This window comes from Melitaea cinxia, chromosome 25, assembly GCF_905220565.1.
Source record: "Melitaea cinxia chromosome 25, ilMelCinx1.1, whole genome shotgun sequence".
NCBI lineage: Eukaryota > Metazoa > Arthropoda > Insecta > Lepidoptera > Nymphalidae > Melitaea > Melitaea cinxia.
The window spans coordinates 3,206,216-3,233,678 of record NC_059418.1 but is presented as its reverse complement, the minus strand read 5'-3'; the positions used below and the strand labels follow the sequence as shown (position 1 = coordinate 3,233,678).

The window sequence follows — 27,463 nt, the reverse complement described above, 5'->3', positions numbered from 1 at the left end:
AATTATTAAAAAAATATTTCTACGATTTTAATTCAACATTTATGAAAATAGAATATCCCCGCAACATTTGAGTATAAAAAACAAGTCTTTTAGAGCTACACGTACTGAGAAACATTGAAATAAAAACATGCATTTTTATTCCACGTAAATGATATGTCCAGAACGCCGAAGTCGTCTATAGTTGACCGCTAGGGATGTGACGCTAGAGGTATAAATAAATAATAAATAAATAAATATTTACAACATACACACACGGTCATCTGTTCCTAAAGTAAGCAACCTAATGCTTGTGTTATAGGTAACAGCTGACTGGTATAGCTATTTTTTTTTTTTTGATAAGCATACATATAAATAATACACATATAAATAAATATATATTATACCCAGACTCGGGGTGGGAATCAAACCCATAACCTCCGGAGCAGAAAGCACCGCTGCTGTAGTCACTACAAACTGCGCCAACGGGCTAGTCAAAATGGTATAGATGATTTATATATTCTTTATTGCACTTTAAAAAAATCATAATTACAAGTCATTTTTGCAATTAGCTATTCAAAATTCAACTCAAACGTGTTATATTTTCTATAAATAATTTAATATTTGAATAAAACAAAAGGTAAAAAACATAAATCTATCATCAGCTAACACATAAATAGCAAATGAATAAAAAATCAAATCAACTAAAATCAATCAAATCGCCATAATAAATCTGATATCTCAAATCTGGCGCATCTCTAGCCCGTATTCATTAATCCGTTCTCTGCACGCCGTTGTCAAGTATAGACGACACGCTGATGACGTCATAAGCGAATAGCGAGAAAACTAGTGAAGTGCAAGACGAGCGATACCTTAGAACATCGTCGCATTTTGGAAGGCATCGATGATTTTAATAATATACAATAAAATAAAAATATATATTTTTCTTTTTTTTTAACTAAGGTTAAGAGCGAAATTACGATTTTCTTTCTCATTCTCAAAATCGTCTGGCAGCATCAATATCATCTCTAACCCCCACTCTCATAAAAGCTTTTTTTCTAAGACCCATGTCGTGTCGTGTGTCGTGAAATATTTGATTTGAAATATTGCTACTTACTCAGTACTGTTTTAGTACTATTTGCTACTTAAGCAAAAAAATATTTAACGCATGTAAATATTTCTTTTAAACTAAGGCTGGCATCGACCGCACCGATTATATTAATTTGCTTCATCGGATCAACTACTGAGTTGGGGAACAATGGAACACGGGGCACTATGGAACAGTGTCGATAAAAATTTGAATTCTAAACTAATTCGTGTGGTAACGCTTCGACCAATTACAGCGCGTAGCGACTCTTGAAAATCCGTAATAACATTTTACTGGGTGTACCGATTTTGATAATTTTTAATTTTATCGAAAGCTGATGTTTATCTTGTGGTCACATATAAATTTCATTGAGATCTGATATCTACTTTTTGAGTAATCTTTGATAACGCGTAGTTACTTAACTATTTTTTCGTCGATCTACGTTGTATTCGAGCAAACACAATTATTCTTGTTCAAAAGTTGAGATTTCTTTTCAAAGTACTTTCTTTTTAGTAAAAAAGTTTAAAGGATAGGTAAATGATATTTTTTTTTTCATTAATTTTAATCATTTGAGACAATTGTGTGGAAAGTTCAAAAAATAACCTAAGTTTTTATAAAACTCGTTTAAAACGTTGGCCTTATGACTATGGAACGGGGCACAGTGGAATACTGTTCTAATGAACCTTAAATAATAAACTATTATCTAATAAGATAATAATTGTGTTTGCAGGCAAACGAAAAAAACTAACTTCAATTATATCGACAAGTAATACAACGTAGGTAGACGAAAAAATAGTCAAGTAAATACGCATTATCAAAGATCAATCAAAAAGTTGTAATCGGGTTTGGATGAAATTTAAATGTGACTACATGATAAACATCGGCTTTCGATTAAATTAAAAATCATCAAAATCGGTGCACCCAGTAAAAGTTATGCAGATTTTCGAGATCTCATTATAAAATCCTGGTTTCCTTAGCATGGTACTATACCGGGGTTATCTCCTTTCCAACAAAAAAAGAATTATCAAAATCGTTTCATAAACGACAAAGTTATCCCCGAACATAAATTAAAAAAAATATAAAATATATATCGAATCGGTCGAATTGAGTAACCTCCTCCTTTTTTGAAATCGGTAAAAAAATTACAAATTTGAATTCGGTTAATTTTTTTCTAAATTACTTTTCATGTATATATCGATTCGATTCGAAATCGATATATAGCCTGCGGCTTCCATGCGTGCGACACAGGACGTCTCTAAAGAGAGTTTCATAACCGTAGGTCAGCTGCGCCGTAGTCGTCCAGTCGTGACAATGACGTCATGGCGATAGAAAAGAGTGTTGTGCTTTACTACGATTATTTTTGTAATGTTTGTTTTTTATTTATGTTGTTGTAAGTATATATAACGAGTGCAAGATAACACAAGAAAAATATTAAAAAATAAACCTTCCTAGATTATATAAGTAGTCATTTATTGCATAAAAACCAACAAGAACAAGTCACTGTGTGGTACTCGATAACGACTCTTGTCAGCACTATTTTTTTCGTAGGTATTTTTGTTTATTTTATGCCTTGGCGTACAGGGCACGGGAATGGTTTTGAGGCGTGGCGGTCAAAAGGTTAATCGAAAGCTTATGTTTATCATGTGGTCACATATAAATTTTATTGAAATCAAATAACTACTTTTTGAGTAATCTTTGATAACGCGTAGTTGCTTGACTATTTTTTCGTCGATCTACGTTGTATTACTTGTCGATGTAATTGAAGTCGGTTTTTTTTTCGTTTGCGAGCAAACACAATTATTGGAAATCTAATTACAATTTTTATAAATTATTAGCAATTTTCTTTTGTTACTCATTTTGTGTACATATTCATAGAAAACGTATATTAAAATCAATAATGTCCAATTATATTGTTTCATACTATTATTTTACTGTATTCGTAAAATTCTGCTTTATAACATTTTGAAATATGCGTTTTTTATGAATATTTAAAAAAGTGAGTAATACCAATACGAATGCATAATATGAACATTCATAGGTATATATATATATATATATATATATATATATATATATATATATATATATATATATATATATGAATATATATATATACATTTATATATATATACATTTATATATATATATATATACATATATATATATATATATATATATACATTTATAATTGACCGAATAATTTTGTAGAGGGCGCTAGTGTTTACAGTTAACAATAAAACCTGCAAGAGTTTTGTATAAGTTATTTTCTCTTTGCAGAGTACTAGGAAATGTAGTTTACGTGATGACTTATTATTATTGCAGTTCGCTATTATTATTATATCATTCGTTTATAAATCATTATAAATAAAATAAAGGTTTTAAGATAATTTTGAAGAGTAGTTTTTTTATCGATAAAAAAAAACTACTCTTCAGTATTATCTTAAAACTTTTATTTTATTTATAATGATTTATAAACGAATGATTTAATATTTTATAGTAAGGAACTTCGTTCCTATCGGATATCCCACGACACCACACGGTTTTTTTTGGTGTCAAGTCACTGAACTTGGATGTCAGTTTTTACAAAAAATACACTAGGCGACCGCGACGTGTTAAAAATAAATCAAACAAAACACTTAGATTTATATCTCAACTCAATGAAATCAATCGTTAGGTAATGTCCGCATTCCACTACAGGCCCAGAACGCTATTCGACCACGAACGCTGAAATTGCCGTTCCACTTAGGTAAAAAACACTGCAGGCATTGTACTAAGTAACTATTTAGTAATCTGTGGTTGTACTTGTACTCGAATTTTCGTAGTCATACTTCAGCCTCTCTCCCTTCGTGTAGCCTAACGTAACTTTTCCTGTCGCTCCCCTCTACCCGATGGAACGTGATTGTTTTTTCACGAGATTTTCTGTTTTTTTTTTCTTTATATTAATTAAAAAATGTTTATTTCAAAGGAACAATAATAGTAAATATATAGTTTTTGCTTAATATATTTATATATTTTTTACATTTATGATCGAACAATCATCAATAGTGGTCGAACAAACGATAATTAATGAAAATTAATTAATCTGAGCGACAAATATAAAGATATCTAGTAAGGGGGGCTTAACTTAAGTGTGAACATTTGTTTAATTAATTATAAATCGATAAAAGACGAACAAACAAGTTTTAGAATCGAACAATAAATATAAAAAAAACAATAAAAAATAAAAATAATAAATCGAAAATCGAAAAAAGTGAGACCAAATTTAGTGACCCGACTCAGTGATCTTAAACGTACGATAATTATCGTAAATGTACCATAATTCAAACCTACGTACGATATACGATCCGTACCCTAGGATCGAACGTAATTTGTACGATAATCCCGTCTGTCCTACCGAAATAAGGAAACGCAACGATTTCTCCACAAATTATGAATTTGGAACAACGATTTTTTTTTTGGCCAACTGAAATTTGAAATTTGATGAAATTTTACGATAATTTGAAGCAGAACGACCTTTTTTTCTGAAGTGAAATTCTTTAGGCGGATGAGGGTAAAATTTATACAGATGAAACGTCACGAAGATTTGCGACGTCTTGGTGTACAACGTTTTTTAATTACGATACGGCCTGCTTCTTCCGGTACAGGCGTCATCTGCCTCGTGTTCCGCTTCACCTTAGTTTATAATTATTTATTTATTTTTCGATTAGTTTGCCAAAGAAATTTCACTTCTGAAGTTCTGACATGTTTAATTTGTACGCACGCACTTTTTTTGCCTGACTGGGTTTCAGATTTTTTCAAATTTTGACATTTGAAAACAGTTGTTCAGTGTAATTTATACTTTAAAAAACTTGAATTTAAATTTTTTTTGGGTGTACGATAATTGTTCTGAAAGAACGACAATTTCACGGCACTTTGTCGATCAGACGGGCAAAAATTTTTGGTAACATTGGTGCCTTAGCTAGAGACAATGTATCGAATAAAAAGTATCGATATTGTACTCCTGAGTAGTATCGAAGAAAAATCGTACTCATAAACGTATTGCTTTTGAGTACTTTCTTTTTCTGTAATGTAAATTTATTATAATTATAAATGGAACAAAAATTTGCACGCCGTTTAAGGTAGATTATATGAGACATTGCAACTAATAACACCTCATGTATTAACTATATTCATGCAAATAAAGAATTTGATTTAATTTAACGGAACAAATTTAAATAAATGAATGCATTATTGACTTAAAATACTTTTGTTTTACTCCGAGTAAAAATCTACCGATTTCTACCGATTTTTCGGAGCCAAATATACCGATTTTTTATTTTACACTTTGCAACACTAGCAGATAGATACGTAAGCGAATACCCGCAGTGTTGCAAAAGCTACCGATTTATCGGTAGATCTACCGATTTTGGCCCTTGTCTACCGATATACCGATTTAGCAGTGCTATCTACCGAATTTTTGAATTTTCAACTAATGTAAAATAATTTGCTAAAAAAAAAGGTAAAATAATATTCTTAATACTGTAACACTAAAAGAAAACGGTAACACAAAATCAATGTACGAGGACTTCCCGAAATTCTTCCCACCACGTCGAATATGACCGTTCAAATCCGCGGTGTGTTAAAACAAATTGTACTAACATGTCATTTAATAGAGTTTATTATTGTCTGGTGAGTATACAAGGGAAAATCCCTGAAGATAACTTTCTTCGGGTTTGTTTCTTGAATTAGGTATAGGACTAGTGATGGATTATTTTTGGATTATATCGATGGATTAGGATTAGTATTCGGATTCATTATTGACATGGGAAGATTCAATTCACATTTAACAAATTAAATGTAGTTGCGATATTTTGTGAAGTGTTAAGCGAATTCATCGCTAATTCATACTTCTTTTGCGGCAACTTGCTATTCTATCGGACCCACGGGAAGTCGGGAATACTAGTAATCTGTTTCATTATTAGCAATTTAGCAGTTGCTGCGAAGAATGAAATTATGCAATCTTTGGTTTGTTTGTATTTATGATGCTTGTATGAACTACTTCTATAATTAATGTTTCTTAGTGATAAAACGTATTGTTTTAAGTACTTTCTTTTTCTGTAATGTAAAATAATTATAATTATAAATAGATTATATGAGAGCTAGATTATATGAGACATTGTAACTAATAATACCTCATGTATTAACTATATTCATGCAAATAAAGAATTTGATTTAATTTAACGGAAAAAATTTAAATAAATGATAAAAATATAAATAAAAATTTAAATAAATGATAAAGTAATTATATTTACTGGAACGTAAGGCTTTTCTATCAAAAATGTTATCACTTCATATAACGAAGTAATCACGGTACGTGAACAGGATAACGTTTAACACACATCTGTATACCTATATTAACCCGATTTCGACAGTAAGTTATCTCTTTGCTATTTCATTGAACTCGTCGTTCGTGACATTCCACAGACATCACTAATTGACTGTTCGCAGCCCCCTAAGCTATTATTCACCCGTTAGGTTCCAGGTGGATGTATTTTGTAAATGTAATGTAAACGTATTGTGTAAATGAACGCATTATTGACTTAAAATACTTTTGTTTTACTCCGAGTAAAAATCTACCGATTTCTACCGATTATTCGGAGCTAAATATACCGATTTTTTATTTTACACTTTTGCAACACTGAATACCCGTGCATCGGTCCATCGGCAGGAAATTGTTAAAGTAAAGAAAATGAGTATTTCATCAGAAATACAGGCTGAGGTCATTTCAATAGTATATCAATACATAAAAATGATAGATAAATCCTTTGCGAAGAATTTGCCTCGGAAAATAAGCAGTAAGTACCATATTTAATCTGGAACCATATGTGTAGCGCTGATGGTCACCACACGTGTTAATATAGTTTTTAATATAATAACATAACCCTAACAATAATCTTTGCCACAGTCCGATAGAAATAATTCAAATACAATATTTCTACAGCCTAAAAAGAGGTTTTATCATAAAATAAACCAAGATGGCGACTTCCTCATCTTGGATACTTGCGGATTTTTTAATTAGGTATATACCCAGACATTTCCTGCCTAAAAACGTGTTCTCAAAGTTATAAATTATATTGTATTAATTCAATATAATACTATAAGCAATAAAATTCAACGTACACTCAATAGACTTTTTCAACCTAAATCTAACAGTATTTGATTTTATTACCAATTTAAAATTAACATATTTTATTACTTCAGCCTATCGCAGTCCAATGCTGGACATAAGCCTCTACAAGTTCGTGCCAAAAATGGCGTGAGCTCATATGTGTTGCCCATAGTCACCACACTGGGCAGGCGGGTCGGTGACCGCAGGGCTGGTTTTGTTTATCCCGCCATGGGTCGGCTTTTAAGTTCCAAGGTGGTAGTGGAACTGTGTTATCCCTTAGTCTCCTCTAACGACAGCCACGGGAAGAGAGGGGGTGGTTATATTCTTTACTGCCGTGGCACACAGATTATTAACATATTCCATAATGCATTTATTTACGAGCAGTACAGCAATATTAGTATTATGTTCTAATAAATTAAAATGTAGCTATTTCACAATTTTAATAAGATGCATTTTGTTGAAATTGTTTAATTTTAATATTATTTAATTTTAGTATTAACTTAAGACATATTCTGAAAGTTACAACACCTGTGTACACAATTCTATGGAACTTTATTGACAGAATTGATTTTTTTAATTCTATAAAGCGATATAGTGGGTTATAAAACATTATGATATAATATATACTTAATTGCATTACATCTATCGAATGCTAAGAAGTTAGTCTCCGCCCTGTTAACTAATAACCATCCTGCGTTCTATGCTGCGTACCTTTCTGCGTTAGTGATTCCTGTGTTATAAGAAATTTGTAATATCATAAATTGTGTTTACTTGTGCCAACATTGACCACTGAAGCCCACAGTAGACCGACCCTAGGAAAAAATCTCATAAACCATGGACAAATGCAAACCAAATTCTCATACTGAGTTATGAGAGTCTACGAGATCTCTTATGGTCTCATAACTCGTTATGAGAATTTGATCTGCAATTTGCCCAGTACTCCGAGACGATGAGCGAGAAAAATCTGAGGTAGATTTTTCTCATATTTCATTCTGTCATATATATGTATATTTAATTTTATAAAGAGGTTTTAAATTTTTTCAAACAGTCGTTACTCAAGTAGTCATTAATAGATAACTGATATTCAAGTGTATTGTATCTTTCAACCAAGATTAAAGTTGAAATCTCGTTTATTTATGACCAAATTTACTATATTTGTAATTCAAATGTTTAATATCTTAGATAAACAAAAATTAATAAATCCTTAATAAAACTATTCGATTGAATAAAATATCGCTTGTGTTTACATATTGTCATCACTAGCGTAGACCACCCTTATGCGTCTCATGCCACCATTTGATTCCTAAAAAGTGTTACTGCGCAACCTTTTCACCAAGATACGTCGTCCATAGTGTACTTGTTTTTGTCACATATGAAGTGTTTCTTTACTAATGTTAAAAAAAAAACAAACATACTTTAATTTGAGCTATTGGTCACCAACCCGCCTGCAAAACACATGAGTTTGTGCTAATTTTGACGTGAACTTAAAGGCTGAAATGATGATGATGATGAGCTATTATTAAGTTTTCAGGTAATTAAATTTTAGTGTGATTATTTTAACATTTTTAAATATAAAACATTTCATTTGTTACAGAAACCCAGGAACAAGAAGTAACCCATATTACTAGATATCATTTTAGCATACAGAAAGTTCCAAATTAACCAGCTGCAAAAAATCAAGGATGAGTTACGATTTTTTGTAAGTATACTGTTTAATTTAACATAACATGAGTATTACGGATGTGGTTATAAAAAAAAAAGTCCATAATAATAAAATTTAATCTTGCAGATCAAAATGAATTGAGGTTTTTCCTTTGTATTTTTCTTTAACAATTCAACTTGAGTTCGTGCGTTTTCTAATTGTAAGTCAATTTATAATAGTCATTTGTGATGAAGTAATGTGGAAGAATTAAGTTGAACTTTGCTTCACAACACGATTGCCTTTTTTTGGTCAGGTATTAACTAAGTCAGATACACTCAAATTAGTGACGGGGAACATAAATTTGATATCAATATAGTGCTAGCACTGCTCATAGTAAGATGGAGTCTTTTATTTCAACTTCATGCGAAACTTGATTTTTAAAACCAATTTATTTTTTATTATTAATTAATACTGTAATTTTGGATATTTCAGTGAAAATTCTGCACTAAACACTTTCAAATGGTCAGTTGAAAACAAAGAAACAGGAATCTTCAGATATCGACAAATCAGAAGATGAATAACCAACTGTTACAGTTATTTTGACGTATGACTTGATTAATGACTATGATTAATAGATATTTTACTGTACTAGTACTTTATTAAGTTACGTATTAAGGGAATTGTAACAAGCAGTGCAATCAAACGATATATCTATGGAAGTGACGAAAGCATTGATGTAAGGCGAGATCTGTTTCCATGAGTTGGGAAACCTAGTGTTGCCTAACACCTACACCAAAGGTATTTTTTTTTCCATTGTGAATATAATACATATATATATACTTTTTTTACTAATGATGCAAACATAATTTTGAATTACTGTGATAATATTATCTTATTTCGTCACTACCTCTGAATTTTTCCTATTTTTAATAAAGTTAAGCTGTTTGAAAAAAAAACATTGAATAAAAGTTTATTTTCTAGGTAAATTCAACTACAAGTAATCAAGAATAACAAGAAGGAATCCTCTGATAGCCACAGTAGAGAGGACAATGCAACATCAAAACTCAAAAAGCAACCAAGCAACGAGTATGGTCGACAAGGGCAAGCTGTGTTGGTGTGGCCAAGAAGAGCACATGGCGCAAATGTGCAACGAAGTACAGTGATGTGCTGTCTGTGCAGACGCTGGGAAGCCATCATCGCATACGAAAGGGAATGCTGCCCGCCCAGAACTAAAGGAAGAGTGGTCGTTGGAACCTAGACCACTCCGAGAACCGAAAGCCACCAGGCTCCATAGGACGATATGGCCATGTCTTCGTGGACGGTCATAGCCTCCTTCAGGCGAATGTGAACCACTGTGCCAGGGCTTAAGACCTGATACAGTCCATGGTGCAGTAGGAGATAGACCTGGTGGTGGCATGTGAGCCTTATTGGTCGGCACAGTGGTGATTACACTAGGGAACTAGGAAACACTAACGTCGACCCCCTCACTCACGGAGCGTGACTCGGGATACTTGGTGGTGACGTGGCGAGAGTATGCGGTAATCGGTCTCTACTTCTCCTGCAACTGCAAAAATAAGCATTGCTTACTGGAATTGACAGTGCAATTGATATAATTTTTTTTCAAGTTTTTGAAGTCGTTCTGCTCTTTAGATTCTTTGAAAAAGTATGTCCAGATTTTGTCGTTAGACATGTTTCTGTCTTTCGGAAGGTGGTTAAATGCTTCTCTAAGGCAGCAGTAATCGGTATATAAAGTATCTTGATCATATTCATTTGAAATATTTAGCACGTCGGGAAACAAGGAGAGCTCTTCCCAAATAAATAAATTTTCGCCTCTTAGAGACAATACAACAAGCTTCTTATATAATGAGTTGCCGGAGAAATAATGTTCTTGTAAATACTGAATTGCTCGTTGTAAAAATTGTTCAGCCTCGACACAGAAAATGTTTTTCTCATGATCGGAAATGTTCTTTAATAAGGTTTTATTTCTATTTTCATAAACTTTGTCATCCAACCTGTTTTTGAGGTGGCTCAACAGTTTTGTCATTACTCTGTCGATTTAGACGGTACAGGTATCACCTTCTAAAGCTAATATTGCTGCTTGAAACTCTTGACATGATATTATGTATAAAGTTTACATGCATCGATCGATTATCTTCATTGTTATCGAAATGCGTTAGACTTTTCAAAACAAATTCCATATATCTTTCCGACATTCATTTTCCCCTTTCAACAAAAAGTAGTGCTTTATAGCAGGCCAGCAATTAAGCAAACGGCAAAAGCCAAAGCGGCCAAAAGAGATAGCCATCTCGTTGGGACATGCCGAAGAAGGTTTTTGTACTCTACACTCGCAAACAAGAAACATTCTTTTAGTTTTTGGGTCTTTGTAAATGATGAACTAAATTCGTTGAATGTTTTTATTATAATGCTTTCAATATCTATGGACAAAGCTTCGAGGGCGTATTTTACGCAATTGTTTATGACATGGCAGTAACAGTTTGCTTTAATCAGATGGTCGTTGGTTATTCGTAATTTTTGGAATACCGAGTTCACACCGTTATTAACAGGAGCATTATGCGCTCTGTAAGCAGTGATCTGAGTCAAGTTTAAATCATTATCCTCAGTCACTTCCTTGATTTTTCGAAATAAATCTAGACGATTCAAATGGATCTTCATAAAAATCTAATAGCTTCTTAGATATGCCTGTTTCTGTATTAAAATATTGCACAGCATATAAATAGGTCTTCATATTTCCAACATTAGAAGCATCGTTTCGTCGTTTGTCGTGTACATTCATCATTTCTCAATACAACATTCTTCATTTCTCCGGTTTAAGAAAGCATTCCAACAATCAGGTTCAATTTTTCCAATTTTAGCTAATCCTTTTACTCCAGGGCGTTCACGCATTATATTTTCAGATCGTGTTTTTATATTAATACGCGACATTTGCTAACCATATTTGATCATCTTTCGATTTGTAATGAGGTGCGTGACCTTGAGTAGATTGACGACGAGTTCTAAGAGGGGCATTAACGTCGGAATCTTGATCACTACCACTCTCAACATTTTGCTCCTGTTCCGTATCGGATTCTATATTGTGTTCACTGCAATGATCAGACACATCCGGCGAGCTCGATTCATCTAAAGAATTTTCTAATATGTCGTATAACATAAACCTAAGTCTATTTTCCCTACTGTTTTCACCAATGTTTGTCAAAAACCTTAAAAAGACAAGAAATAATAAAATTAAATGTAAATAATGTTATGGTTAAATGCACACGTAAACTATCTGGTGCCGTGTACCGTGTACCTCATGTACGTATACTCGTGTGTATCTCGAACACCGGCTGACGCCACACTGCGATCACGTCAGTGTGACTTGACCCCGCCTTCTCAGCTCCAGCTACTCGAAGTCGTTACCACGTAACTTACAAAAATAAAAATGTACGGCATTAAAAATAATTGGTGGGGTATGCTACACCCCACCACGCTCCCGCCGGGTTACGTGGATTTACATTTTTATCTTTTTCGCTGATATTAGCACGACTTGGACCTAGTCCTGACGGTTTCGAAAGTGACATGATCGATGTAAAAACGCTACGACCTGCAAATTAAAAACAAATAGGCTATTTTTTTTATCAATTAATTTTAGTCTAATTGTTGAGGTTGCAAAGCTGCATAAATTAAACTTCAATCGTTTCCTCGGTTCTTATTTCTTAGTTTTCTTCCTTGTTCTTGTTTAAGTGCGGCGAATGTTCGTTAGATATTAAGTGGCAGTTGCTGGGTAATGCGTTATATAGCGTTTCCCACACCCTGGTAACAGCCGCGTAACAGGAGAGGTTGCAAGTACATTTTTTTTAGATTTGATTATATGATTAATTAGACGTAAAATTATTATCTTTTTATTGATTTTATTGAATTGTTTTAATTAATTGATAAATTTAATGTTACATCTTGACATTGATTGTAATTTTATTAATATAAATGTACTAATTTGTATTATTATTATTGAATGTTTGTTTTTATGAATTGTAGGAATTTTTTAAGTGTGATTATATATTGATTATTTTATATTTTTTGATTATTTTTTTTTATTGAATTGTTTAAATTGTTTGTTAAATTTAATGTTATTTGTTGTGATCAATTTAACTAACGTATTGGGTTACTTGTAATGTTAGTTCTAAGTTTTTTTAATGCATAAATAAATAAATAAATTTCCCGCGCCATTGCCACGGGCCAATGGCGCTAAATCTCGGTCCCGCCATTTGCGTTGACCAATCACAGACCTGCCTGCCTCGAGAAGAGTGAGCAACCTAACGGACATGTTTGCGATAAGTACCAACCTGACGGACAGTCAATGGCGGCAGATCTCGGTCCCGGCATTTGCGTAGTATCAGCCTAACGGTAGGCTAATGGCGGCAGATCTTGGTCCCGCCCTTTGCGCAGTACCAACCTAACGGACCCGTTTGAGACAAGTACCAACTTCAGCCCGCGTTTGGTAGAAGGGGTGTTTTGCCCCAATTTCTGGCCCGTATGTCTATTCATACTGTTGCCCCCTCCCTCACCTGTTGCCATCTCCGGTTTTCTCTCGAAGAGCGCTTGTAGACGTCCGTTTTTTTCACCGGATAACGGACCGTCAATAAACGGCTATCCTTGTATACATATTTTTTTTACCGGATTGATGGACTGCCGTCTATATGCGTTAGTTTTGAACTGGTAGTCAGAGATTACACACGTGTGAAATGTCGAATAATAAGAAAAAAAAACTCGTATTGGCCTACTATTTGTACAAGAAGAAACAAAAAGAAATAGAAAAACGTAAAAGGTCATCGTGGGTGCATCCTATATTATTGGAAAGGGAAAAATATGGTGCATTTCAAACTCTTTTTACGCAGTTGGAAGAAGATGAAACTAAATTTTACAATTATTTTCGGATGAAGAAAGAAACCTTTCAACTATTATTAACAGCCATATATGATAAAATAAGACACGAGGATACTGACATGCGTAAATCTATTTCCCCGGCAGAGAGATTAGCCGTTACGATAAGGTATGTTAAAGAGATGTTCAATTTCAAATTATAGAAAAGGGGATTGATTACCTGTATTAATTAAAACAAAATTTAGTAGGTAGTAATTGTTTTATTATACTCAAAAAATAAATTAAGGAGTTTTAGAAAAATCGAAATCGTAATCAGGCGATGTGATTGAACTTAATTCAGTAATAATTGAAGATTGGGAATCATCTTGCTGCATGAGTTCTTGAGGCATCCTGGATGTGGATGGAATGAGTTGTGTTGGCTGATATTCATAGGGCATCCTGGATGTCGATGGAATGGGTTGTGTTGGTTGATATTCGTGTATCCTGTAGTCGGGTGTAGCCGTAGTGTAGCCTCGATTAATATTGTAATTGTAATTTTGCTGCTGCATGGACGCTTGATTTCTCCGAGTTAAATTTCTCATAACTTTAATGACTTCATATTGGAATTCAACATAATCGTCATCACTATACTTGTCTACAATCGGAGCAATACCTTTGAAAAAACACATACTCTTACTCTTGTCTTCATCTTCAACTGATTTAATTAAAGTAAGCATTTGTCGATCAACTTCGCTACAGTCTGTCTTTCTCTTCTTGCTTGTTTTTGTTAAATCGGTAGTATTGGCTGGTGCGGTAGGGTCATTATTGGTTTGTGAGTCAGTTTCTTTGTTGTGAGATTGTGTGATGTTTTTTTCTGATGTAATACTTGCTTCCGTTGTTCGGCGAGTCACAATTTTACACAAAAAGAGCATTTGATCGTAGAATTTATATTTTCGTAGACTTTTTGCACCAGAGCCGGATTTACATTCCTTAACTTTTTTGTGATATTTCATCCAGTTATCTCTTGCATTGTTCCATTTTTTTATGATATCTTTGCCTATAAAAGAAAAAATTGTTACAGATATTTAGCTGCAGGGAACACATTTAGTGATCTACATTACAGTTTCAGAATGGGTATAAAAACTATCAGCTGTATTGTACAAGAAGTATTTGAAGCATTGTGGGAAACCCTTTCTCCAATTTATATGAAACTACCATCGGAAGACGAATGGTTAACAATAGCAAAAAATTTCGAGACCAATGCAAATTTTCCTCATTGCTTGGGAGCCATTGACGGAAAACATATTAGAATCATCAAGCCAGAAGAAAGTGGATCAATGTTTTTCAACTACAAGCACTATTTCTCAATAGTATTAATGGCTGTGGTAGACACAAACTATAATTTTGTTTTTATTGATGTTGGAGCCTACGGCAAAGAATGCGATTCAGCAGTATTTAAAGAAACAGAATTTTGGAAAAGAATAGTAGGCGATAAATTAAATATTCCTCGACCTAAGCAGTTGCCAGGTGCAGGGAGTCAGTTACCTTATGTACACTCAGCGGCACGGAATCTTGGCCAAACTCATAACATGCGATAACAAATTTTTAAGTGTGTCTAACTTTTTTCTTATTGTATAAGTGGGTAGAAATAATGTTTACTTTATTCCTAAGAGGATATTTAACTGAGTTGAAGGACATTTTGGTTTGGATTCTGAAGTTTAGTTGAATCGTGTCATTTATCCGACGAACTCTACGTTTTGAATTTTGTTGCGGAATTTGCGAGTGTTAAGTTGTCGAAGTTCTTTGGTTTTATTGTGATAAATAAACATCTAAAGGCGCCCAAGAATCAATAAAAATGCCTTTGTCACCAAGTCAGATAGCACAAGCAGTGGCATTACTCGAACAAGGGATAACCCATCGTGAAGTGGCTACTACCCTTAATGTACCGCGTTCTTCGATCCAAATACGCACTAAAACGGTAGCAAGAGACTAGCCTCTGCACACGCAGACCAGGTAGTGGTGGTTTACGTTGGACGTCAGCTCATGACGACCGTTTTATTGTGTTAGAGATTTTAAGAAATCGCTTCCTTAGTGCTGTCGAGATCCAGCAGCGGTTTGAAATCTCCAGGAACGTAAATGTTAGTGAGCGTACGGTGAGAAGATGTAAAGAGGAAGTTAATTTAAGGGCAAGAAGACTAGCCCGTGGCCCACAGCTTCTCCCACAGCATAAAGCACCTCGACTTCAATTTGCCCCCGAACATGCTAACGGTCTCATGAGAAAAGGGCAAAGGTTTTGTTAACGGATGAGTGCAGGATTGCTTTAAATGCATCTGATGGTCGACAACGTGTGTGGAGAAGGAAAGTTGAACGATATCTGGCGATTAGTAGCACTCCAACAGTGAGTTTTGGTAGAGGCTCTATAATGGTATGGGGTGGCGCTAGTTCTGATGCATGTACAGAATTGGTCATCGTCAATAACGCTCTAACTGCAACACGATACGTCGAGGATATCCTTCAAGAACATGTTTTACCCTTTGGAGGGTTTATTGGATATGACTAATTCAATTTAATGCATGATAATGCACATCCTCACGTCGCTCAAATCGTAAATGAGTACTTTCAAGAGGTTGATATTCAAAAATTGCAGTGGCCAGCTCGCAGCCCCGACTTAAATCCAATAGAGCATATTTGGGATAAGCTAAAAAAGACAATTAAAACATCATCGAACCCACCACATACTCTTAACCAGCTTCAAGATGCTGCATAGATTGCCTGGTGCGACTTGTCGCAACAAAACATTAAAAATGTCATCCAAAGCATGCCAGACCGAATGCAGGCGGTCATAAGGGCTAGAGAAGGAAACACGCGATATTAAAAAGCTCACCAAAGATCAAACAGTTCAAACAGTTTTTATTACTAGTGCTCAAAACTGCAGTGTTTAATTTTGTGTAAATGTGATTTTGCGCTTAAACTTCATTATAAACTAAAAAAAACATTATTTATGTTTAATTACGTATTAAAGACGTTAATTGGATGAACAACGATCAAAATTGGCTTAAATTTGCAGTGTAAGCTGAAAAAAATTAAAGTTATCACAAATTTTATACTTGGCCAAGTTTCCGTGCCGGTGAGTGTATTTGTTGCTGATGAAGCTTTCGCTTTACATCAACACGTACTTCGTCCTTACGGTGGGCATCAACTTGACTCAATAAAAAAATTTTCAATTATCGTCTCACAAGAGCGCGACGCTACGTCGAATGCGCATTTGGTATTTTATCCAATAAATGGAGGATTTTGCATAGACCATTAAATGTTTCAACAGATACTGCTGTTAACATTGTAAAAACATGCTGCTTATTACAAAACATAATTCATAAAGTAGAGGGTATTGCTAATAATGCTACTGACACTGCTAGTTCACACATGGTGTCTACTCTATGCCATTTGCCTCGTTCCCATTCAACACGAGGTAATGTAACAGCAAATATGATTCGTAACAAATATGCAGAGTATTTCATGTCACCAGTAGGGCGTGTACCATGGCAAAATCAACATGCATAAAAATAATGAAAATAAAATGTTACTTACCAAAATCATTTTTTTTCTTTCTCGGACATCGTTTCAAAACCTTCATTTAACGCAAGACAAATTTCTCTCCAAGCGGCAAAACTCGACTGTCTATTTTTATAGCACTCTTGGGTTTTGTCCCACAGTACAGGCCTATTTTCAACCAAACTTATTAACAATTCCATGTCAATATTACCCATTTTTAAAAGAACGCAGGTAGACGGCACTCAATTAACAGAAAACAGGCAATACGTCCGGCAGCGTCAACACGCACCAATACACTGGCGTGGATGACCGCCATTTCTTACACCGGACCGGTGTCCGTCGCGCCGAGGGGAAGGGGTGGTGCATCCGGCGTAAATTGTTCGCTGGACCGATGTCCGGTGCATGTACACACATTCATTATAATTCATACACCACCGCGAATCCGGCAAAAAACACGGTCCGTTATCCGGTGAAAAAAACGGACGTCTACAAGCGCTCTAATGGCGGCAGATCTTGGTCCCGCCCTTTGCGCAGTACCAACCTAACGGACCCGTTTGAGACAAGTACCAACTTCAGCCCGCGTTTAGTAGAAGGGGTGTTTTGCCCCACTTTCTGGCCCGTATGTCTATTTCATACTGTTGCCCCCTCCCTCACCTGTTGCCATCTCCGGTTTTCTCTCTAACGCATACGTTCACCTTACCCTTACATTATTTTTAAAGTACGACGACTTAATGTCTAAGATACAATTTACTTACATCTTATTATACCTTACGTACTACATTATATTTCATTTTATTAGCCTACTTATATTATAACTAACAAAAATATAATCATTGGTGACGTAAACCGTCCGTAACATCCTCCCCCCGGTGTAGACTCTTCGCAGCCTCTCCCCTCAGCAGGACGGCGATCTTTGTCGCAGGTCTCCGGATCACACCTCCTTTGGTTCGCACGTCGGCCGCTCGGACGACGCCGTCTGGTCCCGTATACACTCTAACGATTATACCCCTGGGCCATGTGTTGCGTGGCAGCGTGTCGTCAACGATTATGACGCGGTCGTTCGGTTGCAGCTGCGGTCCCTCCATCGTCGATTGCCCTCTTGGTATGAGTGTCGGCAGGTACTCCCTAAGCCGACGTCTCCAGAACTGGTCTGCCATCGTGTGATCGCCGCCATATGTTGAACGTACCTTTTCGAGTTGATCTCTTCAACAGCTGCCGCAATTTTTTCTCGTAATTCGTTTAAATTTTGAAGTGGTTTAGAATATACTTTTTCTTTTAACGTTCCCCAGTAAAAGAAGTCGACTGGGTTTAAGTCCGGTGAACGAGCTGGCCACGAAATTGGACCAGACCATCCTATCCATCTACCTCGGTATTCTAGATCGAGAAATTCTCTGACTGAGCAAGTATAATGTGCTGGGCAGCCATCTTGTTGAAACCAAATGCTTCGGTAAATGTCAAGTGAGACGTCTTCCAGTGAATTTGGTAAATGGTTTTCTATAAAATCCAGATAAACCTCGTCGGTCAAATTTTCTGGTAACTCGAATGGCCCAATAATTTTTCCATTTAAAATGCCGGTCCACATATTTATTTTAAAGCGATACTGAGATCGATCTTCTCGCATTAAGTGTGGATTTTCCAAATGCCACTCGTGCAGGTTATGCAGATTCATGTATCCGTCTTTTTTTAGGATTCATCGGACCATAGAATTTTCTTTAACACATTCAATGCCTATTTAATAATGAGATTTAGGCTGGATTCTCACCTTATCATCAGAGATGTTCGCGTAGGCCCAAATTATTTAAATGTGTCTATAGTTAATAGATGGCACCCTAGGACGGTTTATTAAAAAATATGTAATTTGGAACAAATTTAAGTAAAAAAAAGGATAATCCACGGCGCCGTGTAGTCGGCCTGGCAGCATGTGTGTGGCTGACTACACGGCGCCGTGGGGAGGAGAGATTATCTTGTATTGATCTTTTTTATGGGTTATTTATAACTTATTATTAGGTTTATGGGTAAAATAAAACAATTAATCAATTGTGTTTAGTTTTAATTATATAAAAAATAAAAGCAAAAGAAAAACATACATAAACCGAAAATCAAAATGAAAAACAGGAAACAAATTATTTATTTCTTACAACTAAGCTTGATAGTCTGAAAACTATGAATGAAAAACACAAAAGCATTGGGTACAAAAACCAGGTGATCCGTCGCATCCTTTACATTCATATAAAGTAGCCACCCTCTTCTTATTTTGTTTGCAACCCTTGCATTCCTTCCTAACAATTTCTCTAATTGTTCTGGTGCCTCTTCCTTCCTTCTTTTCGCGCAACTTCACATTTTCAATTTTTGTCAATTTATGCTCTACTTGTAGTACCTTAAGTTGAACTGGTTTTTTTGGCAATAGCTTTTCCAAAATGGAAAGTCGAAAATCATACAAATTCACCTTTTGATTTGTTGAAAATTTGTTATACAAACAATAAGCATTTGCTACGCTCATTTGTAGTACATGGATGAAGAGTTTTTTATACCACCTCATGGTCTTTCTTTCACATGGGTAGTAAGCCAGCATCTGGTCCTGTAGGTCGACCCCAGACATAAAATTGTTGTAATGAACAATTGCTGAAGGTTTGGCCAGAACTTGGCCTCTTTTGTTGGTAACTTCCATGATTTCATTATCATGCTCTGTCGATATATACAGCACATATCTTTTATCTCTCCACTTACCAATGTGCACGTTATTTAAAAAAAAAGACTTGTTTTCCCCCTTTTTAAGGGTGACTGTGCCAAGGTCAACAGGATTTCCTTTTCTATTTTTTCTTAAGGTGCCAGTGCAGTATGTTTGTCGGTCCAGCAACTTCACAGCCAAATCATAAGAATTATAATAGTTGTCCATATATACACTATGGCCGGAATCCAGATTTTCGTGTAGTAATTTTAGCACAATTTTTTGTGTGTGTCCTTCTCCTGAAGTTTCTTCACCTGCACCACCATATATTTGAAATTTTAATACAATCCCTTCAGGTTCTGCCAGAACATATAACTTAACACCATACTTATGGCGTTTGTTTTTAATATATTGACGGAAGAGAAGCCGTCCCCGCCACAACACCATGGACTCGTCAAGAGAAAGCTGTTTCCCTGGACTATAAATATTTTTCATAGTAGTATTGAAGTTATCCACAATTGGACGGATTTTAGCCAATCGATCCTCGTCACTTGGATCTGATGAAAAGTGCAGGCATCGTAATATTAGCATGAACCGATTACGTGACATATATTGTCTAAAAGAAGGTATATTAAATAGCCAGTGAGTTTTCCAGTAGTCATTCAGTCTATTTAGCCGAATAGTCCCGGTGTGAAGTAGTAACCCAAGAAAGGTCATGAATTCCTCGCGTGTTAATTCCTTCCAATTGGTAATTCTTGATTTATCAGTTATTCCAGGCTGCTGTAATACTCTTTCAGCATTAAGATTTGTTTCACGTATAATTAAATCGAGAATGTCATCATTTAAAAATAATAGAAACGTTTCAAATGGGTCAGAGGGCACTGGAACTAATAGTTCTTGGGCTTTGGTAAACTCTAAGGTTTTCATCGAACCTGTGGAAGACCATGTTGCTGTAGCTCCCTGGAGTGAAGGCTGGCCATCGATATTTTGTGCGACTTGCCCATTGTTGTCACCAGAACGTGGAAGTGCTGACGTAGATGAATGACCAGCAACATGTGAAGGAAAAATGGAACTTTCTGAAGATAAATGACTTTCCTCAGAGAATGTCGGGGTAATCGCGGAAGACCTCAGTAAAGAAACAGATGGCGTTTCTTGAGTATTGATCAATAAATGGTCGGGAATCTCACCAAAAGGACCATCATCTTGTATCAATGAAGGTGAACCTCGTCCTGTTGACATCTGCTCTGAAATATCTTCCATGTTGCTATGCTCATCATGAAGGGAGCCATCAGGTCGTATCGAAGTAAGAGCTGACTGGCGGCGGCGGGCAGCAATTCGCGAATCCATTATACTTAAATCGCTATCACTCGTATCAGACTCGTCTTCTTCATCATTACACTGTGAATAAACAGCTTCCTCACTTGAGCAATCACTTTCGTCCGAACTACTGTCTATGATTGTTTTTCGGCGTTTTTTAGCACCAGAAATCGAAGAATTATCGCTAGAAAAGCACTTCGACGAACCCGGCTCTTCACTCATTTTGGCGCGAAAATTAAGTGTGATTTACAATCGTCTATAAAATACAAATATTACGCTATTCAAAATCCATAAACGGTATTTGTAAGATCAACAAATCGAGCGCGTGGCTGCATAAGCGACGTGACCCTGCCTTGGAAGCCGGCGGCGTACTAACTCATCGAAACGAGACGGGTGCGCTCCACGGCGCCGTGTGCTCAGCCCCCCGCTCCCCCACGGCGCCGTGTGAGTGGCCTACTACTGCTCCACGGCGCCGTGTATTAGGCACTGAATGTGTTAAAAATTGCGGATCTTCCCTATACTTTTGCAACATCGTTTGACAAAATGCAAGCCTTGCAGGGTAATCCTGGGGCAGGAGAATTTGTACTCGTTGTACATGGTACGGGTGAAATTCGTTTCTCTTTAAAATTCGGTGTGCTGTACTTTTTGACACCCCCGTCCTTGCTTCAATTAAACGGACTGAGGTACTCGGGTCGTAACTGACTTCTTGCAAGACCATGTCTTCAAAAATTAATATGTAAAAGTTGCTTAAGATTAACATTATCATTATTCATTCAGTCATTCTTCATCGGAATCTTTTCAAATTCTGAGTCCGACGAAGATTCAGATGACGTTTCTTCTGATAGCTGTATAATGAACGATCGGTACATGTCATCGTAATTTTAATCGATTAAGCTATCTTGTTGTAGGTAATAGTTTACTATTTTTATTACGTGATCCACACATTTCTTCCATCGATCCGTGGAATACTCGCAAATGTTTGTTGTAGTTTATTAGACTTCTGATTTACATTAGTACTTAGGTCTGATTTACCCAATCTGTTCTTTGTTAGCCCTATACCAATTCTATTGGGTTTAAATCTGCGTGGTTTGGTGGCAAATACAAAACTTCGTGCCCACGGCTTTTTAAAATTTAATCAATCACAATTTTTTTTCAACGAATACCGATTGAATGTGTTTCGAATAATTGTGACCGCAACATAGTTAAACTGCAAGGAATAGGAAGATTTTGCAGCGAAGTGAGCATTTTTTGTTTCAACATGTATTTTGTTGGTTTTTCTATCTATTTTCACATTATGGTACGCAGCGGTATCAATTATAACTGTAGAATTAATAGGCAAATTAGATAATAATTTATTTTCCTTCCATTTTTTAAAGTTTTCGTGGTTCATATCATATCATGAACGAATTCCTGAGCACTTCCGGCATAAACAACAACCAACCTCGGTCTCGCTCCAATCTCTTTCACATGTCCTCGCTTTTTATGTTTCTTCGACTGCCAGCGTGCGTAAGTGGTGTGTGAAAAATTGACATGTTTCATCTATACAGGGTTACAGGAAAAGTCGACCTAGATCCGTTAAGGGCGTGTAGTACACACCATTTCTGAATGATTTCACTATGGAACCCTCCATCCTAAACTTTTATTTTTTTTTATGGAAATGCCCAATTTTTCGGCTATTGAATTGAATATTTTGAATTTTTTTGACTCTTATGATTATTTTTTTGGTTTTTTACATGAAGAATGAGATGCTTAATGACCTCAATGACAAATTGCACGTAAGTTAACTAAATGGGTCGTTGTAGACGATCGAAACTTAAGAAAATAAGTACAAATTATAAAAAAATATTTTTCATTTCTGGATATCTCAAAAAATTATTATGGCACTTGCTCTGCAGATGTGCTTAAAAACATCTACATTTTATCAGCTATCCAACGAGGTATAACACTCTAGGGTATTTATTTTTCTCAAAGGTGAAACTTAGTTTTTAAGGCTACATGGCAGTCAGAATAAATAGCGCTTATTTAATCTAATTAATTTGACTTAAGTTCAGCATCATCATCATTACAGATCGTCGGTGATTGCAGTAAGCTAAATGAAACAATAATTCAGTTCAAAAATAACATTTATTCACCTAATGTTTTTGAAGTTCATGTTCTACGTGTCCACCTCTATTTCGCACACATTTTCTTACGCGGGTTGCAGACCGAAAACTAAGCTATTCCAAAGCTAAGCTAGGGAAGCTAGGCTAAGCAAAACTAAGCTAAGATAGAAATAAATGGCGTGCACACAAAGAGCTAAGCCAAAGCTCAGTTAGTGTTGCGGAGTTCAATTAGACGGACGTCAGGCGCTTGCTATGAATATAATCGATGAAGAAAGTTCCGATGATGAATACGTTACACATAGAAAAAGAAGATTAATACTGACATTATTATTATATAAGAAAACGACATTCTAGACCTTGGATATGTCAACACATTGAATCTCGGCACGCAAGTGGAGAGTTTAGAACTTTATTTTACGAATTAGATGATGAACATTTTCAGTTATATTATCGTGTTACAAGAGTTCAGTTTTATGATTTGTTATCATTGATTATCGGAGATATTACTAAACAAGATACTAACTATCGGAAGGCTATAACCCCAGAAGAAAGATTAGCTATTTGTTTAAGGTAAGCAAAACTATTTTAATTAAAAAAAACATTTATTTATATTTGTTATTGGTAAATGCCAAAAGGTTACAAATTATCTAAGTTATCGTTTTGAGTTGGGGTCGAAAATGTGGATGATGATGAGTACCCATATTGATAAGTCTGCCTAGACAAATAACTTTCATAATTTTCCTCTGCTTCGTTTACAATTTGAAAAAGCTTTTTTTTTACATCTCTTTGTATCCAATCGGGAAGCTTTTTAGTTGACTCGCACATACTGTCAAAAAATAAATTTAACGGATGTCTGTGTTTCTCCGCATCTTTTGCCTCCTCAGTCTTCCGTTGCTCTCTTTGCTCACATCGCTTCATAAAATCGTTATCGACTTTCTGAAGTAAGTCGTTTAATGATGCGTCATCGGCAACTTTTCTTTTTTTTATCCTTGGTGGTTCGGAAGTATTTTCATCATCATCATTCGGAATTTCTTCGAAAATCTCAGTACTTTGACTTTCGGTTGATGTACTGGGCAAAGTATTTTGACTTTCGATCGAAGTACCGGGCAAAGTATTTTGACTTTGAGTTGATGTACTGGCCAAAGTATTTTTATCATTAATTGATACGTTACCAGTTCTCTTACGGTTTTTCATGTGGGGTAAAAGAAATTCGAGTAACTCGGCATATTTCCAGTTATTTGCCGGAGAAGCAGCCTGACCACTTGTACTGGCTTTCATCCTTTTGAGTGACTCTCGATGACTATCTCGTAATTTTTTCCACTCATTCTTCGCAGTTTTCACTGTAACAAACACCAAGTCAAACTTAGTAATAAATATTTATGTGTTTCAGGTTTTTAGCTACTGGCGACTCCTTTAGAACAATTGGATACAATTACAGAGTGGGTAATAATACAGTTTCTTTGATTGTTAAAGATGTGTGCAATGCACATTGGATTCATTTGCAACCAATATATATGAAGTTACCGACAGAAAGTGAATGGGAAGTAATTGCAGAAGACTTTAATGATAAATGGCAATTCCCTAACTGCCTTGGTGCCGTGGATGGGAAGCATATCTCAATAAAATGCCCTCCTCAGTCGGGTTCTAATTATTTTAATTATAAAAAATTTTATTCTGTCGTCCTTCTCGCAGTCGTTGATGCACACAAAAGATTTATTATAATAGACGTTGGTTCAATGGGCCGATTTAGCGACGGAGGTATTTTTGCAGATAGTGCATTTGGCCACAAATTACAAAACGGGCAATTAAACTTGCCCAATCATAAACCTTTAACGCCTGATGGCGATCCAACACCTTTTGTGTTTATAGGTGATCAAGCATTCCCATTACAAAAACACTTTATGAGGCCGTACCCACGGAGTACATGTTTAGATAACAGAGCAAAAAACACCTTTAACTATCGTCTCAGTAGAGCACGAAATGTATTAGAAAATGCGTTCGGCATATTAACAGCGCGATTTCGTGTGTTTCGTCGACCATTTGAATGTCAATTGGAACTAGTGGACGTCATTACAAAGACTACCTGTGTCTTGCACAATTATTTAATGTCTTCAAGAACGACAACTAGTAACGCCAATACCGTCAATATTGAAGAACAGCAAACTTTAAGATCGGTACAATACGACAACTTACGAGCAACTAGAGAAGCATTTCGTGTCAGAGTTATTTTGTAATTATTTTAATAATGTAAATTAGATTAAACTTGAAATAAAAAATAATTAAACTCACCGTCTGGTATGTCTGGATTACTTATTTCCTCCACTATTTATTTCCATACAACATCCTTTTTAATTAAATTGTGATAGTCCTTTAACTGTGTGTTCCATAACACAGGAAATTGTTTAACAACTTCGATAAATTGCTCCATATTCGCTACGAAACGACCGTGCGTACGACAAAGGACACTGGACAGCACTGGCGAAGGATGTGCGAAGGGCGTGCGGGGAAGGCGGGAGGGACATAGCTTAGCTCGCGTAGCTGCGCATCGGCATACACAACTAACATAGCTTCGCATATTTTAGTTAGCTCACATATCTTAGATCACACAGTTTGCGGTCTGCACACAAGTATGGAAAACTGCGTCAGCTATGCGAGCTAAGCTAAACTAACTTAGCTTAGCTCTTGGTCTGCAACCCGCATTATTCTTTCACGTAGTCCACTTTTCACTACACCAGTGGTTAATGTTCTTCTTATGTCGTTAGCAGCATTAATTATCCTTTTTTTGAGAACTTCCACTGACGATATGGGGTTGGGCTCACTGTAAACGAGGCTCTTCATGTGCCCCCATACATAAAAATCCATGGGAGTCAGGCCGGGACATCTGGCTGGCCAGGGTAAAGGCCCACCTCGTCCATTCCAACCATTCCCTAACGCTTCTTCTGAAATGAGCAGGGCAGCCATCATGTTGAAAGCACATGTCCCGCAGTAATTGTAATGGGAGATCATCTAGTAGGTTACCCAAGTCACTTCTTAAGAAATTTTCATAAGTTTCACCAATCAGATTGTCTGGAAGAAAGTAAGGCCCAATCAAATGGTTGGACATGATGCCCATCCACACATTTACACTAAATCGTCGTTGTGACCTCTTTACTCTTTTCGCTGGCGGTTGCGGGTTCGATCCCCGCACATGACAAACATTTGTATTGGCCATACAGGTGTTTGCCGTGGTCTGGGTGTTTGTGCAGTCCTCGTGGGTCTCCCCACCGTTCCTCGGAGAGCACGTTAAGCCGTCGGTCCCGTTTATTATCACGTACACCTGATAACGATCGTTACTCGTAGTAGCTCTGATCCTTCTCCTACATGGGGAAAGAGGCCTATGCCCAGTAGTAGGATATTACAGGCTGAAGCGGGAATTCAAAAACAAAATCAGCTTTATTCAAATAGGCTCCAAGAGCACTTACGAATCGTCATTTTACAAATTGAAATTTTAAAAATAATTATATTTATAGAAGTAAAGCTACTACCGATTCGGAATGTAGATTCTGCAGAGAAGAATCGGCAAGAAATTCCGCAATTACTCTTTTGAAAAATAATATATAAACTGTGTTTTAGTACAAAAATTAGTAACATGTTTCAACAGCGTCACTAAGTCCACACATCTTTATCAACTACTAGGCTATGATACCCGGCTTCGCTCGGGAGGTTGTTATGACATTACTTGGTAGTTGAAATAAAAAAATAAATAATGACGTAAAAACTAAAAAAGAAAATATCGTTCGACGTTGAACCGATGCCTTCTATATACTTTTGGCCGTAAACAAAATATCGCGCGACCCATTGAAGGTTAAGGGAATTACAATTAAAAGAAAAGAAAAAAAAAACCATTCCAATTAATTAAACACACTATTAAAAATACATTTGATATTTCACAATAAAGGCTTACAAACACCTTTTTTCTTCTTCGCTTTTAAATCGAGAATTAATTAAACACACTATTAAAAATACTCACACGTGATACTTCAAAATAAAGGCTCGCAAATAACTTCTTTCCTTTTCGTTTCGAAATCGCGACACCGGTCTCTTATACAGGTTTACAGGAAAAGTCGCGCTAGAT

The 27,463-nt window shown here is 35.8% G+C and overlaps 1 protein-coding gene and 3 long non-coding RNA genes across 4 annotated transcripts; 3 read left to right on the top strand and 1 right to left on the bottom strand.

Annotated features, from left to right (window-relative positions):
- Positions 1 to 5,140: 5,140 nt before the first annotated feature.
- On the bottom strand, positions 5,141 to 6,292 carry LOC123666289. Its single transcript, XR_006745203.1, has 2 exons — positions 6,235 to 6,292; positions 5,141 to 5,214 (listed from the first exon to the last, which is right to left on the bottom strand). It is a non-coding gene; the product is annotated as an uncharacterized LOC123666289 (long non-coding RNA).
- On the top strand, positions 5,151 to 6,283 carry LOC123666290. The gene is made up of 2 exons (XR_006745204.1): positions 5,151 to 5,181; positions 6,202 to 6,283. It is a non-coding gene; the product is annotated as an uncharacterized LOC123666290 (long non-coding RNA).
- A 454-nt stretch (positions 6,293 to 6,746) lies between the features above and the next one.
- On the top strand, positions 6,747 to 10,313 carry LOC123666161. Its single transcript, XR_006745159.1, has 4 exons — positions 6,747 to 6,897; positions 8,806 to 8,910; positions 9,346 to 9,651; positions 9,835 to 10,313. It is a non-coding gene; the product is annotated as an uncharacterized LOC123666161 (long non-coding RNA).
- A 4,527-nt stretch (positions 10,314 to 14,840) lies between these two features.
- On the top strand, positions 14,841 to 15,308 carry LOC123666005. Its single transcript, XM_045600219.1, has one exon. It carries the CDS (start codon positions 14,841 to 14,843, stop codon positions 15,306 to 15,308), a length of 468 nt encoding a protein of 155 aa, XP_045456175.1.
- The last annotated feature ends 12,155 nt before the right edge of the window (positions 15,309 to 27,463 follow it).